The 14771-nt window shown below is 46.6% G+C and overlaps 1 protein-coding gene across 16 annotated transcripts; it reads left to right on the forward strand.

Moving 5' to 3' along the window:
• Positions 1-4197: 4197 nt before the first annotated feature.
• On the forward strand, positions 4198-8517 carry LOC120665875 (formin-like protein 5). Of its 16 annotated transcripts, none has more exons than XM_039945562.1 (9): positions 4198-5054; positions 5133-5197; positions 5299-5644; positions 5838-5909; positions 6179-6254; positions 6797-7124; positions 7515-7612; positions 7859-8100; positions 8254-8517. In XM_039945562.1, exons 1-3 carry the CDS (start codon positions 4209-4211, stop codon positions 5303-5305), a joined length of 918 nt encoding a protein of 305 aa, XP_039801496.1. In that variant the 5' UTR covers positions 4198-4208; the 3' UTR covers positions 5306-5644; positions 5838-5909; positions 6179-6254; positions 6797-7124; positions 7515-7612; positions 7859-8100; positions 8254-8517. The 16 variants fall into 16 exon arrangements, with proteins under 16 accessions (XP_039801496.1, XP_039801501.1, XP_039801503.1 ...); XM_039945567.1 differs by having other exon boundaries at positions 6849-7124; XM_039945569.1 differs by having other exon boundaries at positions 5299-5424; positions 5517-5644; positions 6179-7124.
• Positions 8518-14771: the final 6254 nt, after the last annotated feature.

Genomic DNA, 14771 nt, shown 5'->3' on the forward strand with positions numbered 1-14771 from the left:
ACAATGAAGCTCTATGGTGGTTGGAGATGATCTTTGGCTCTTGTATATTTCCTTGGTCTCCAGCAACCTCAAATGAGCCGTGGGGTGGCATATATATAGCCCAACCCTCCAAACTAGCCGTTGGGAAAAAGGCTGACGAAATCCCTTAACGCCGGTTAAACTGACGTTCCAGTTTTTGTCATCACCGGTTTGACCGGTGAGTGTATTTTCCCAGCAACTAGCCGTTACAATCTTCCAACGGCTATTTGATCAATTGACCGACGTAATCAACCGATGCAGCGTCGGTTTAACCTGTGAGTGTAGTTGCTGAAAAACTAACTCTCTGGACAACTGCACTGACGTTCACCAATATCTAATCGTCGGTTTAACCGGTGCATAGAATTTCCTCTGTCTTCATCTGTCAATGCACCGACGTATGCTATTTCTTTAACGTCGGTTCAACCGGTGTAAAACCCTAGCCTGGTGTACTCCAAGTCAATGCACCGACGAGTGTAAAACACCCGACGTCGGTTAATCCGGTGCCAAGTTCATTGCACCGATGAGTACAACTTTGCTCATCATCGGTTTAACCGGTGATAGCAAATTTGCTTCGTCTTGATCTTTTCGACTTGGATTTCTTCACGATCTCTTCAATTCTTGTCCCTTGGACTGAAGAGGTTTCAGGGCGCTGCCCTGAGACCTGCGAGGGGCGGCTCCCCCTCGACCCCCGTCCGAGGTTTCAGCAGAACCCCCGTAGGGGCGGCCCTTCGGGCCTTGCTACACCTATCTTCTCTTTATCATCACTTGAACCTAAAAGCCTGAGAATGTTCATCTTAACAATCATATTAGTCCAAGTGTTGTGTGTGTCATCAACCGCCAAAACATTATATTGAAATATGGCATGAGAGGCCATTTTCGCTACATCCCCGCCGCCTCTGCGCCGCAACGAGCGGCGGCTGGCTGCCCGAGCTGCGGCTGATCGAGGGGAAATACTAGGTTAAGATCAACATGTGATGGGCAACGTTACAGGTGACAGACGTCGTTGTAGTCCGTCACTTATGATAAAGAGCTCACGTCACCTTCAAAAAGTTACAGGTGACGGGCAATGTTTACAGGTGACGGACGTCATAGTGGTCCGTCACTTATGATAAAGCGCTCACATCACCTTAAAATGATAACAAGTGACGGGCACCACATACCACCTGTCACCTATCTTTCTTTCTGGGGAATCTCAACCGCCGCCAGTTGCCCACGTCACCTTGAAATAGTTACAGGTGACGGGCTCCACATACCGCCCGTCACCTATCTTTTCATCATGGGAATCGCAATCACCGCCTGCTGCCCTCTCCGCAACCGTGCGCCCGTTCGAATTCCGCCATCCCTTTCGCATTCCACCGGCCCTATAAACACTGCCTGTCGGCCTTTTCTTCTTCTCCAGTCGCCAGTTTCTCTCGCGCACCTCAGATCACACAACTGCTCTCGCGCACGCAGTCGCCGCTGCACGCCAGGATGTCGGGTGGCTCTCCCTCCTGCCGTTCCCGCCGCCACCGCCGCTACGTTCAAGCGGCGGACTCGTCGTCCTCGTCGCTGTCTTCCTCCCCCTCCTCCCCTCGTCGCCCTCGCCTTCATCCTCCGTCACCTCCGGCACCGGCCCCTGCTCCAGCCCCTGCGCCGGCCCCTGCTCTGCCCCCTGCTCCGGCCCCTGCGCTGGCCCCTGCTCCGGCTCCGGCTCCGGCCCCTGCGCCGGTGGAGGACGTCTTCAACCCCAACCCCTTCGGCCAGGGCGACGCCTGGGCAACCGGTGTCCTGAGGGACTCGTTCAATGACTCTCCACCGCCTTGGGAGACGTCCGGTGAACACGCCACTCGTGCCGAGCGTCGCCGGATACGTCTACGCCATCTTCATGGTGGCGGAAGCTATGAGGGGGCTGCTATAAACTATGTATATCGTAGTTTGTATGTAGCTCCCTTTATATTATATATATATATATATATATATATATATATATATATATATATATATATATATATATATATATATATATATATATATATATATATATATATATATATATATATATATAATGAACTTCTGGCTGCTTGCTATCTCGCAACAATCTCGCAATTTCCAAGCATTTCTTATCTCACGCGATTCTCAGTATTGTTACCTCGCAATTTTCATCGTTTTGTTAGAATTGTGGCGACGTGCGTGTCCATCAAAAAATGGCTAAGTTCTCGTGGCCACAAGTAAGATGACACATACACATAAGTAACGAACTATACGCGTAATGTGTTACCTTTCAAGTAGCATAGGTTAAGCGCATCACAAGACGCGGTGACGGGCTAAGTAAACGCCGTCACCTTCGCAGCTTCAGTCACAGCCCGTCACCATTGGATGTAATCTAGGTGACGGTCAAAGAATGTGGACCGTCACCTTCGCAGCTTCAGTCATGGTCCGTCACCATTGAATGTAATCCAGGTGACGGTCAAAGAATGTGGACCGTCACCTCCAGTCTAGGTGACGGGCATTGTTAAGACCCGTCACCTATGTAGTCTCAAAGGTGACGGGCCACGTTTCTGCCGAGGCTTTGCGAGGCTCAAACTGGTGCGAGGGTGACGCGCAGAGATAAAGCCTGTCACCTCTACTTGTGGAGTGACGGGCAACAACAGCTGGTCATTTTTGTGTACGTCACTATAAGTCGTTTCTTACGTAGTGCAGGCCGATGGGAGACGAGGGGAGGCTGTGCGAGAAGGCAGGGAGGAAGAGGGAGGCCGGGGGATGCTTACCAGCAAGTTCTCGTGTCACTGGAGTGGGTGGTGGAGCTTCACGACCAACAATGGTGGTGCCTGATTGGAACAAGGTAGAGAAAAGAAAGAGAGCTCGTTTGTGTTCTATGGAGAAGGAAGAGGGCGTTCAGTTTGGTGCTCTTGCGAGTGAAGCTGGCTGCCTATTTATAGGCCGAGTAGCTATGTCGGTTCGAAACAGTGAGCTTCAGATTTTTTTTTGACTAGGTTAAGTTAGTGCCTGTGCGTTGAAGGCAATATCGCTTTAATACAACTAGTTAGGTTGGCGCGCTATGCGCGCCTATTTTAAAGAAATTGACCTAAACTAATAATGGGAAAAATATTATCCCCTATTATATTCAAGACAATATGGTATCGACATATTGAATCAAATATAAAAATTATAGTAAATTAGCATGGTAGTTTAGAGTCTGAGAGGGTGCCAGTTACAAACATTTTAGTGAAGAGGTACGTATAACTTTTTTTTAGGAGTTCACTATTTTTTTTATGCTGATAGGTATAGTTGATGGATTGGTTTACATTGATTATTAGTTTTTGTAGAGGAAAAAAATAAGATTAGCGATGAATGAATAATTCAATTATATTTTTCGAGTTTATAAAGTGAAAGCAAAGTCCAAAAAGTAGTAGGGCTACCGCATGCGAACGTAGTATACAAAGTCTAGCAATTATATTTGTATATAGAGAGTAATTAAATATATTTTGTATTTTCAAATAATGAAAGAAATATATATTTTTTAAAAGGGACCCACGGTGGGTCCCATGAAATAATATGCGCGGGTCCCAACTGAATAATACGTGGGTCCCACTTGAATGGTACGTGGGCCCCACCTGAACAGTACGTGGGCCCCAACTGAACAGTATGTGGGTCCCACCTAAATAGAATGTGGGTCCAAGGGGTCTGCATGAATAGTATGTGGGACCCGCATGAACAGTGCACAGGCCCACGTGGGGCCAGGACGCACGGCGTTGCTCCAAATCTTGGAGCCTTAGTATAGTATATTAATTAATATATACTATCAAATATTTTGGAGTACGTGTTTGAGACAATACCATGGTTTCTAAAAATGCTATAATATCAAACATTCTGGAGCTATGAGTGAAGTTTTCTTAAACAATAGTTTCTCAATACCATAGTTCATAAACATTCATTGGTACCCATTTCTCTAAAACTGAGCCACGTCTCTTTCTTCTCTCCGTGCATTTGGTGAAGGCCTTTGCTTGCTAATTGTTCCCACACAGCTATCCAGGCGAGTGGCTGCATGTAGCACCCGATCCGGAATTGCAATGCATGTAACTGATTGTAATCTTGGTGCAAATGGTTAAATGAAGAATAGTGGTCTAAAAAAGAAGCTATCCACCAGAGCTCAGTAAGTTTGTCTCCAATCTACTACTACCTAAAAGGAACGAAGTGAGTCTACCTCCGCCATGTTCTGCCTCCCCGTGGCTCTGCCTCCTGCCAATCCGCCCACCGCTCCCCTCTCGCTCGTCGCCCACATCTTCCCCACTCTCTTGCGAGAGCAGTTTCCCCACCTCGCGCTCCTCTCCGGCCTCACGCTCCGCTCCTCCCTCCCCCTCGCTCACCGCTCCGGTCTCGCCATCCCCTCTCCGCTCCCCCACCTCGCGCTCCGCTCCGCCCTCCCACCTCGCGCTCCGCTCCACCCTCCTCCTCGTCGCGCTCGCCGCCGAGGTGCCGACACCCGCGCTCGACGCCGCCGCGGCGAGCTCCCACCTCCCCCTCGTTCATCGCTCCGGCCTCACCCTCCCTCTCTCCGCTCCGCCCTCCTCCCCGTCGCGCACGCCGCCGCGGCCAAGGCCCACTCACGGCACCCTCACTCTCCCCCGCTCGCCATCGTCGCCCTCTCTCGCCATCATCGCCCTCTCTCCCCTCCTCACTGCTGTCGTCGCCCTCTCCCTCCTGCGCAACGACCTGCGCCCCACTCTTCCGTTGCGCCGCCGGGTCGTGACGCGGGAGGGGCTCCTGCACCGTCGTTCGTCCGCCGCGACCCACGGGAGGACTCCTACGCTGCCACCATGACAGCGCCCACCACAACGTTGTCCCAGCGCTGGTGGTGGGGGCAGCGGCTACCTGGGCCAGCATCTCCGATCCTTGCCACATTCGCCTCGGCCGCCGGCTGCCTCGACGTCGCGTTCACCCACTACAGCCAGGCCCAGCCGCAACCGCTCCTCGATGCGCACCCCTCCGTCCGCGACTTCCACATCGACATCCGCTCTGGCTACGGCTTCGAGGCGATATCCACGACCTTCGGCCAGGTGCGCGTCTCATTCCTATCGGGTAGAACTTGCACTTGGTCTGTGACCATCGTGTGCCATTTCGTCAAACGCTTCCAGGAAATCTCCTCCTGCATTTGCTTGAACATTCGGCCGACGGGTACTGGTTCATTTGCGAATTGCGCGTGCGTGCTACTGCTCTGATAGTAACTTCTGCAGTCTACTGCCACTTGCTCTGCTCACCTGTACAAGTGAGACTTACACTTTGTTTGCTGTGCTGTGGCAGGTGTTGATTTGTTGTGAGAGAAAAGTACTGCTGGTTGGCTCGTGGCTGCTGGCTGGGGTGTGAGAGAAAAATACTGTTGGCTGGATGCAGCGAGAAGAGTCTGATTCAATGTTTTGCGATTGCCTGGTTTCGTTTCATGGATTACTAGCTCAGTAGTAGTATTAAGTTCTTCACTAACTGAGGAGCATGCTAACTTTGACCTGTTCAAATCTATGTAGTTGTCAGCTGTACTGCAATCTCAGTTCCTCGGGCTCGGGCATGTGAAATGGATCCACCCACTGCTATAGTGCTATGGCTACAAATGTGCCTTCTACAAAGAAGAGGACGAGACCTTGCCGGTGAACATGTACGGAAAATCTTAATTTGCTATAGAGAAATTCATTGTTGAAAAATGCTCAAACTATGCAATCTTGAGAAGCAGCATTATTTATGGGCCACAAATGATATATCCTGTGGCGAACTCCTTTCCTATTCAAGTATTATTGCTAATGTTTCAGAACTGAAACTGACAATTTTATATCCATGATGAAACTCTATAGTAGTATCTGACTAAGAAGGCACTTGGCATTTGGATTCAGTGGATGGATAGTGTTCTTTTACAGGCCCAACAAGTTGAGTTCTTTAATGATGAATTCTTCTGCTTAGTTTACGTCAAATATATGATGAATGTAATAGTTTTTAGCGAAAACTTGGTTATCAGGTGTTCCAAAAAAAAACTAGGTTATCAGGTATGAGTTCAAAATGTAGAATTTTATGAAACCTCATTCTCTAGCAATGCTCTCTCTTGTGATATGGTATTACTGTTCTACATACCTGTAAACAATTATATTTTATCAGTTATTAGTACCATGGTGACTGTCTGACAGACATCAACATGCAGACTGCAGATGGCTGAATCGGTTGCTGCTGTTCGTGGATATAGTCACAGTATAATCAAATCTGTATCTGCATCATCGGTATTAATCTCGTCTCTGTGATGGATCTGCCTGTTAACACACATGCACTTTTTCAACCAGCATCGAAGCGTCCATATCTGCCTGTTTACACACATGCACTTTTTCAAATCTACATTTTTCTTTCTTTGTTACTCCCGTAATGATTCTCCAAAAGAATCAAACATAGTTGTTTCAGAAGCATGATATTTAAGATGCAGGTTGGGTTTAACTTTTCAACTGAAATAGTTTACAACCTTAGCATTGAGTTCCCTTTAAGCATTGTGCTTTGGTATGAAGCTGCGTTGTCTGTTACTTGGTTCCAGCATTGGGAAAAAAATACTTGCTAGGTGCTCAAATTATCAAGTAGACATAACCTTTTATATAAACATTTATTTATACTTCCAAGTTCTAATTTAAGCTAATTTCATGACTTTATCGTTATATATCATTACAAATAGTATTGCATACTAAATAGATACTTATAAAGATAACTTTTTATCACCCATTTTTTCTCACTCCTTTTTTACCCCTTGCAAAGTGCTGATTGCCTAGAGTGATTGCAGTTTTTCAACAAAGTCCAAGCAGGTTTAGCAGCTACTACCACTTCTTTCTTAGGGCGCGTTTGGGAAAGCTCCGGCTCCGGCTCCGCACATCGCTTTCGGACCGGAGAAGCCGGAGCCGCACCAAACAGCCGCAGCAGTGGAGCCGCTCCTAACCATCTGCAGGAGGAGCTGGAGCCATTTTTGTACTACATTGGTGGAGCCACAAATTGCAGCACCGTGGCTCCGGCTCCGGCTCCACACACAGAGCCCTCGGCGAGGAGCCCAAACAAACAGGCCCTTAGTTTCTTCCTCAGCTCCAGCGTTTGGACCCTTCCTCTATTGCTACTGGGTACTGCTTACCTGTACATTGATCTTGTGTATTGTTTCATTTTAGGTTTGCATACAATCAAGCCTGCCATCGTCTGAGAAGGCTTCATGCTGGTTCTAGCAGTACTCGCTTTTGTTAGCCAATGTGAATTAGCAAGCTATACTTGCTCCAATTCCTACGATGTCTGACCAAATACCATTTTTTATTAGAACCTGATGTGATTAGCAAGTAATCCCTGTTATTCCAAAAGGATAACAATAAAAACTGAAAAGTTTCTACAACGTATATGCTTCCATTGCTCTTCTCAGTAGTAGATAATATGATAATTTACATATAGCCTACTGTAATATATTTGTATGCCTGCATTTATATTCTCTGGCACAGTCTGAATGATTTTTAGTTTCTCTTTAGAGCTAAGTATCCTACTGCTTTAAAACTGATGTCACTTTGGATATGGTGCTGAGAGGATTTCAAGACAATGGCCAAGAGTGCTCGACTTCAGCGATCAGGTTTTGCCTTTCACTTATGCTGTTCCAGAAATCTAATAAGATAAAACTTTGCTCGGCTGTGCCCCTACATACTTGTAACTCGAGTCATTAAATTAATGAATCAATTTTGCGTTAATATCTCACTCCTGTGCTCCTGGAAAGTATGTGTAGCTTCATGTAAAAAAAATGACCATAATTGTTTCTGAGAATTGCAATTGGCAACCTTACTTGCATATCTTGAGCTTAACTGTACCTTTTCTTTTTGAGATCTTATTTTCAGGTTCATAGAAAAAAAAACTTGACCTGCGGGGGGAAAGATCGCCCCCACGGCATTGTATTAAGAAGAAGACCTTCTCACACAGGTCAAGAAAACCCCCGAACCCCTGCCCCCACCCATACATAGTGGCCCGTCGCCTTGTGAGTTAGGCCGGACCCCAACTATGCTTTGGATATGGGGACAGACGAGGGGATTTTTTTGTGAGAACGTGGAGTCGAACTCCCGACAGCAGGTAATGCCAGCCGCTTCCCTTACCGCTGCGCTACACGCACGTTCTCTTTTCAGGTTCATAGGAAAACACCATTGCATTACTTTGTGCTTCAGCCATGTAAAACTTGTTTAAGTTGTATTTTTTTTTTTGCTAAATGATCTTGTGTTGTGCTAGGTCTTTTGGATGGAAAGTACGATGCCTCCCTCAACAGTCATTCTTCATGGTGCCTCCATTCTTCATGGTGGGAGGCAGTGAGGAAGTCATTTAAGAAACATGCATCACTTTCTAACCTGTTGCTTATCAAGAATGCCTAGCAGCCCCCGCACAAATCTGAATGTCTATGTCAATAGCAACAGGCCTCTTATGTTGTACTTTGGTTGAATATTTTGATGTGATTATCCGATGGTTGTTTGATTTGCATCAAAATTTGTCCCTGTATACTTTTTTGTTCACATTAAAAAGTTCAACTCCCGTGGCAACGCACGGGCATTCAACTAGTTAAAGAAAAAGTCAGATCAAACATCTAGATAGATAAAGATACGTGAATAGAAAAATATACATAAAGCGCACTTACCTAAAGTAATCATGGCCTCTATATGTATTTTAAGGGTGTTCGCAGTGTTACATATAAAAGCTAAATACAATAGGAATGTACGCATATATCTAGGTTTATTATATCTTAATGGCAACTTAGCTTAACTGTAAATGGTGAATACTGCACTAAATACTGCAGTACCAAACACTTACAGACTTACCTGGTATAGGGGATGTTGGAACTCGAGTTTCATTGGGTTCATTCAGTGTGACAACTGCTTCAAGCGTAGAACATTGCTAAGGAATGTAACAAACATACCAAAACATACTAAAAATATAGGTGGTAACAAAATTGTAACGACCCGATCCGGGATAACAGTTAAAATCTACTCTACACATTGAGTAGACCACACTTGCTAATTAACTCTCTTGTGCTTTTGTCCTTGCTTCGCGCAAAAGGTTCGAACCCGAGTTAACAACTCCACAGGCCCAGCCTTTTAAACTGGGAATACTGTGCCGGAACTACACTACCCGCCGAGCTACAGTACCCAAGCGGCCCATCTTGGCCCATTGGGCTGGAATGTTACATACACCCACCATTTAGGATCCTTTAGGATTTGACATCCTTGTCGAACCATCGAACCAGCTTACCCAGGCGGGACAATGGAGCAGAATCTCATCTTTTGGCCGCGTCCCATATGTCTAGTGCTAACGGTCCCATGTGCCACGTCCGTGCGTCCAGTGCCAACGGTCCCTGTGCGACGTCCGTGCCTTGCATGCGCCCGTCCACATGCCGGTGGCATCTGCGCCCCCACGCGCCCGTGCTCATGCTCGCGCACTTTTGCCCGTATGTAGCGTGAAACCGCAAGAGTCGGCTCCGATACCACTATAACGACCCGACCCAGGGTAACGGCTAAGATCTACTCTATATATTGAGTAGACCACACATGTTAATTAACTCCCTTGCGCTTTCCTCCTCGCTTCGCGCAAAAAGGTTCAAATCGGAGTTAACAACTCCCCAGGCCCAGCCTTTTAAGCTGGTCTGGTTTAGCTTCCGGTTACGGTATGGGACTATCTCTGAGAATACTGTGCCGGAACTACAGTACCCGCCGAGCTATAGTACCCGTTGCTACGGTAACCCCGAAACTGGCCCGGCCCATTGGGCTAGAATGTTTCATACACCTACCCTTTAAGATTCGACGTCCTCGTCGAACCATCGAACCAGCTTACCCAGGCGGGACAAAAGGAGCAGGATCTCCTCTTTTGGCCACGTCCCATACATCTAGTGCTAACGGTCCCATGTGCCCCGTTCGTGCGTCCAGTGCCAACGGTCCCTGTGCCACGTCCGTGCCTCACATGCGCCCGTCCACATGCTGGTGGTATCTGCACCCCCACGCGCCCATACTCATGCCCACACACTTCTGCCCGTATGTGGCGTGAAACTGCAAGAATCGGCTCTGATACCACTGTAACGACCCGACCCAAGATAACGGCTAAGATCTACTCTACACATTGAGTATACCACACCTGCTAATTAACTCCCTTGCGCTTTCGTCCTCGTTTTGCGCAAAAGGTACCAACCGGAGTTAACAACTCTCCAGGCCCGGCCTTTTAAGCTGGTCTGGTTCAGCTTCCGGTTACGGTACGGCACTATCTCTGGGAATACTGTGCCGAAACTACAGTACCCGCCAAGCTATAGTACCCGGGCTACAGTATTTTGCTACGGTAACCCTAAAACTGGCCCGGCCCATCTCGGCCCATTGGGCTGGGATGTTACAAAAATCATGCTACAATAGCTATTGCAAATTAAAAATGAATTACTATTGTTATTTCATCACCAATTAAACTGATCAACTCCAATGACCAGACAACTTTGTCAAAAGACATATCAAAGGCTAGAGAACATCACAAGGTGAAGTTTGATTATCCCAATGACATATTAAGTTATTACAATGAATAAGAGTACTACGGAAGCAAAAAAAAATCAACACAATCAGAGAAGAAAGTGTTACTAGAGAGATTATGTAGCTTGCAGCACTAAATGAAGTTCAACAATGTTTATCCACCTTGAAATGGTCCAAATCAAATATGTAGAGACCATTGTAATACCAGTGGGAGGATACAATCACCAAGTATGGTCAGAGTGGATCTTGTGAAATTCAGAAGGTGTCCTAACTATCGGTTTATTTTGCATCACTTTCTGGATTATGGGCCGTATGAATTTACTACTGTCCAAGATTCCAAGTGATCCATAACTCATGAATTTGTGTAATTTATGTTCCTCAAACAAAATCTTAAAAAATATTTTACCCAGATAATCAATCATCCACACCAATAACGGGAGTGACATGTAATTAATTGTACTGACCTCACTTCCCTATTAGTGTCGTAAAAAACACCAAATAGCACAATCTTGTGCTTGTAAATAACCTGCAAGCATAATGAAAAAAATGAATGGCTTAAACTTTCTAATGATAATCCATAATAAACTATAATATGGGACAAAAGAAATGAACACAATGTATGTCCTCACCATAATCAGAGGTCTGCATGCAGACATGATTGTTGACAGCCAAATTTGGCATCTGCTGAGGCCGACCGGTCAGACCGGTCTGGTCTGTATAGTCCGAGTAGAATTAGGGTTTTTGTAAAGAGTCCTCATGTAATCCTACTCGTGAAGGGGTACGTCTTCCCCGGCCTATAAATATAAAGGCTAAGGCCGATTGAGGTTATTCCCAATCGAATCAATACAAAAATTGCATTACTTTTATCTTTCAAACCCTAGCCTTTTCCAACCCTAGATTGCTTTCTTCCTTCGTCCCGGCGGCGTTTGAAGACGTTCTGAGTGGCCTGCCGACCTCAGAGCAACCCTACGTTCACGAGCTCCGACGGGGTCCCTCCCGAGCTCGTTGTTCTAGGTCTCCAGCGAGCCCCTGCCTGCACCGGTCAGACCGGTCGGTGGTACCGGTCAGACCGGTCCGCCCAGGGTTTCGCGGGTGTTGATCGTTTTGACGATCGTTCGCGCGTTCTAGCACATCCGAGTGTGTTGGCGCGATTCTGTGTGAACACACTTTTTGGCGACTCCGCTGGGGAAAGATTAATCTGGTTTTAAAACCGATCTGATCTACTCCCTGAAAAAGATGGGCTCTTCAGAAATCAACAAGGAAAACATCATCACGGCTACAATGGAGGAGCTCACCGAGAAGGAACGCAAGGCCTACCATCTTGTGGAGGAGCACGTCAAGGCACAATTCTTGAAGGGCTTCAAGAAGGATCATGGTGGCCTCGTCAAGAGAGTGGAAGAGTTCGTACTGCCGTCTCTCAAGCTTAGCAAGGATAAGGTTGAAGAGATCTCCAATGTAAGCCTCTCTCCCTCTGATATGTTTCATAGAATGTCATCCATGATGGATCAAAAGATTGTTGTTGCACAAGCCGCTATGGGTAATATTCTAATTAAATTGAGTAGTGATGTTGATGCGCTTAAAGGTAAACAACCCATGTCAGATCCTAACTCATCAGATCCAAGTTCGGCTACCCCTGAGTTCACATCTGAACCACTCTATGGTATGCCGCCGAACTCATTCTCAGGGCAAACCCCGCCACCGTCGACCGTGCACACAGCACCGGTCAGACCGGTCCCACAGACCGGTCAGACCGGTACGACCGGTCAGACCGGTACCCGATCGGTCAGACCGGTTACTCAGTGCCGTCGCCGACGCCTCTCGAGACAATTCCTGGTTCGGCTGCCCCTAGCCGAACTAATGAATTGTCACTTTATACACCGCCCCGCACTACTGCTGTAGCGGGAGGATCACAGGGATTTGGACCTAATCAAGGACCGATCCCAACTTCGTTACAGACGATGGCGCATGGAAATCCTAATGCACATCGGTTTTCTGAGTTCTATACCAGCCAGCACTATCAAGCCGATCTTATTAAGTTCAAGGAGGATCTGGCAAATGCGATTAAGAGTAAGCTTGGGGTGGATATGGGTACTACACGTTTATATCAAAAACCTTATCCCGCTGAGTTTGATTTCACTCCTTTTCCTGCTGGTTGGCATATTCCTGAGTTTACTAAATTTAATGGTGATGATTCTCGTACAACTTAGGAACACGTTAGTCAATATGTATTGCAGTTAGGGGAAGCTAGTTTTAATGATGCTTTACGTGTACGTTTATTTTCTTTATCTTTGACTGGAACGGCTTTCTCTTGGTTTTCTTCACTTGCTCCTAACTCTATTCGCAATTGGGCTCAATTGGAGCGTAAATTTCATGATCACTTCTTTAGTGGGGAAATCGAAGCGAAATTGTTGGATTTAACATCGATTAGGCAAGGACGTGATGAATCTTCTTCGGATTATTTCAAAAGATTTAAAGAAATTAAAAATCGGTGTTTTAGTTTGACAATTTCCGAAAAAGATTTGGCGGATTTGGCATTTAATGGTGTACATTCTTATTTGAAAGATAAACTTGAGGTCTTTGAATATCATACCGTGAATTTCTTGCAAGTCAAAGTCATGGGTTTAGAATTTAAACTAAAAAATACCAAAGATACTTTTAAGCCTCATCGGTCCAACACACACATTCTTAATCATGATTCGGACGATGATAGTAAGGAAGTATATGCCGCTGAATTTGTTTGGCCATCAAAGGCCAAACCCGGTTTGGTTCCGTCTCTCAAGCCGATTCAAAAGAATCGGCAGGAGGAGCCGAAGTTTACTTTTGATGTTTCTAAGTGTGATCGGATTTTTGATGAATTGCTTAAGAATGGTAATATCCGATTATCGCATGCTATTCCATCTCCCGACGAGCTTAAACGACATGCATATTGTAAGTGGCATAACTCTACATCTCATGCTACTAATGATTGTAATGTTTTTCGTCAACAGGTACAATTGGCCATCAATGAAGGACGATTAGTACTTTCTGAGATGAAGATTGACAAAGCTCCTTTCCCTGTTCATACGCTGGAGTTGAACAATCCAAAGGTGCTCATTCGGCCGGAACAAGCCGAAGGAGCTAAGGGAAAGCATGTTGTCATCGGTGATCCAAGACCGATGAACACAAGTGACAAGATCCTTGCCCGAGAAGTTATCAAAGAGAAAACTGATGATGGCAAGAGTACTCTAAAGATCATTGTTAAGAATCCCAGACTCGGGGGGCAAGGGAGCTATCCACCAGAAAATCGGTCTGCTGATCAGGCACGACCGGTCCGACCGGTCAGACCGGTTCCTCAAACCGGTCAGACCGCCCTGGTGACCGTCCCCGGACTTTCAAACCAAAACGTCCGGAAGTGGGTACTTGGAAGACCAATGAGGTGAAGGTGCAGGGAAGAGCTACTAATCAGAAGCCCACCTTCAACCAGTTGCTGAACAAGTACACAAAGGCCGTTCGAAATGATCGGCCGCTAAAAAAGAGACCGCGATCACCACTGCGCCAAGATCGTCCAGCGTCCCCGAAGAGGGAGTTCAGCAGGCACAGAGGTGATGTTGTCACATTGTATCCTCCTCAGAAGATGTATGCTACCATGCCATGGATGCCACCGGCGTCAAATGCAACAAATCCGGTGTGGGAGCATGAAGGGATATGGATACAGTGTTTTCCGATGCCTTACCCTCCACATTATCAAGGGGAAAGCTCCAGAGTACCAGTACATGACCGATTGGGATCACGCCAATCTGGTCCAGTGCAGCAGGCTGCACCGGTCAGACCGGTCACCTCCGACCGGTCAGACCAGTCTCATCAGAGGCCGGGCCAAGCTCCTGTTCCAAGGTTCGAGTATCGCGTCAAGGAGAAGGAAGGGGAACAGAAGCCTATGGCTGACCCAGAGAAGTTTAAAGCCGATGTTGTGGTTCAAATCGGTGAAATCAAAGTGCCCATAAAAGATACGGGCAAGAAACCGATGGATATAGATACATCGGTTGATGTTCCTTCACAAAAGCCGGTCATGGCCAATGATCATGAGGCCGGTAGCAGCAGGGGTGCAGCGAATAAGTACCATTAGCCTAGATGGTGCCCTTTGGGATTAACTCATACGCAAAAAAAGAAATTGCAGTGCCTCCGCAACAAAGAAAAGAAAGAACAGGAGAAGGAGAAGATGAGGGATGAGGAATTCAACAGATACAGGCCTATGTTCCCTCAAGGGAAGGTGTCGAA

This window comes from Panicum virgatum, chromosome 3N (genome assembly GCF_016808335.1).
Source record: "Panicum virgatum strain AP13 chromosome 3N, P.virgatum_v5, whole genome shotgun sequence".
Lineage (NCBI taxonomy): Eukaryota > Viridiplantae > Streptophyta > Magnoliopsida > Poales > Poaceae > Panicum > Panicum virgatum.

Coding starts and splice junctions, on each gene's coding strand:
- LOC120665875 (XM_039945563.1), top strand. CDS start 4,209: ATGTTCTGCCTCCCCGTGGCTCTGCCTCCTGCCAATCCGCCCACCGCT. Junction 5,055..5,132: donor TATCCACGACCTTCGGCCAG/GTGCGCGTCTCA, acceptor AAACGCTTCCAG/GAAATCTCCTCCTGCATTTG.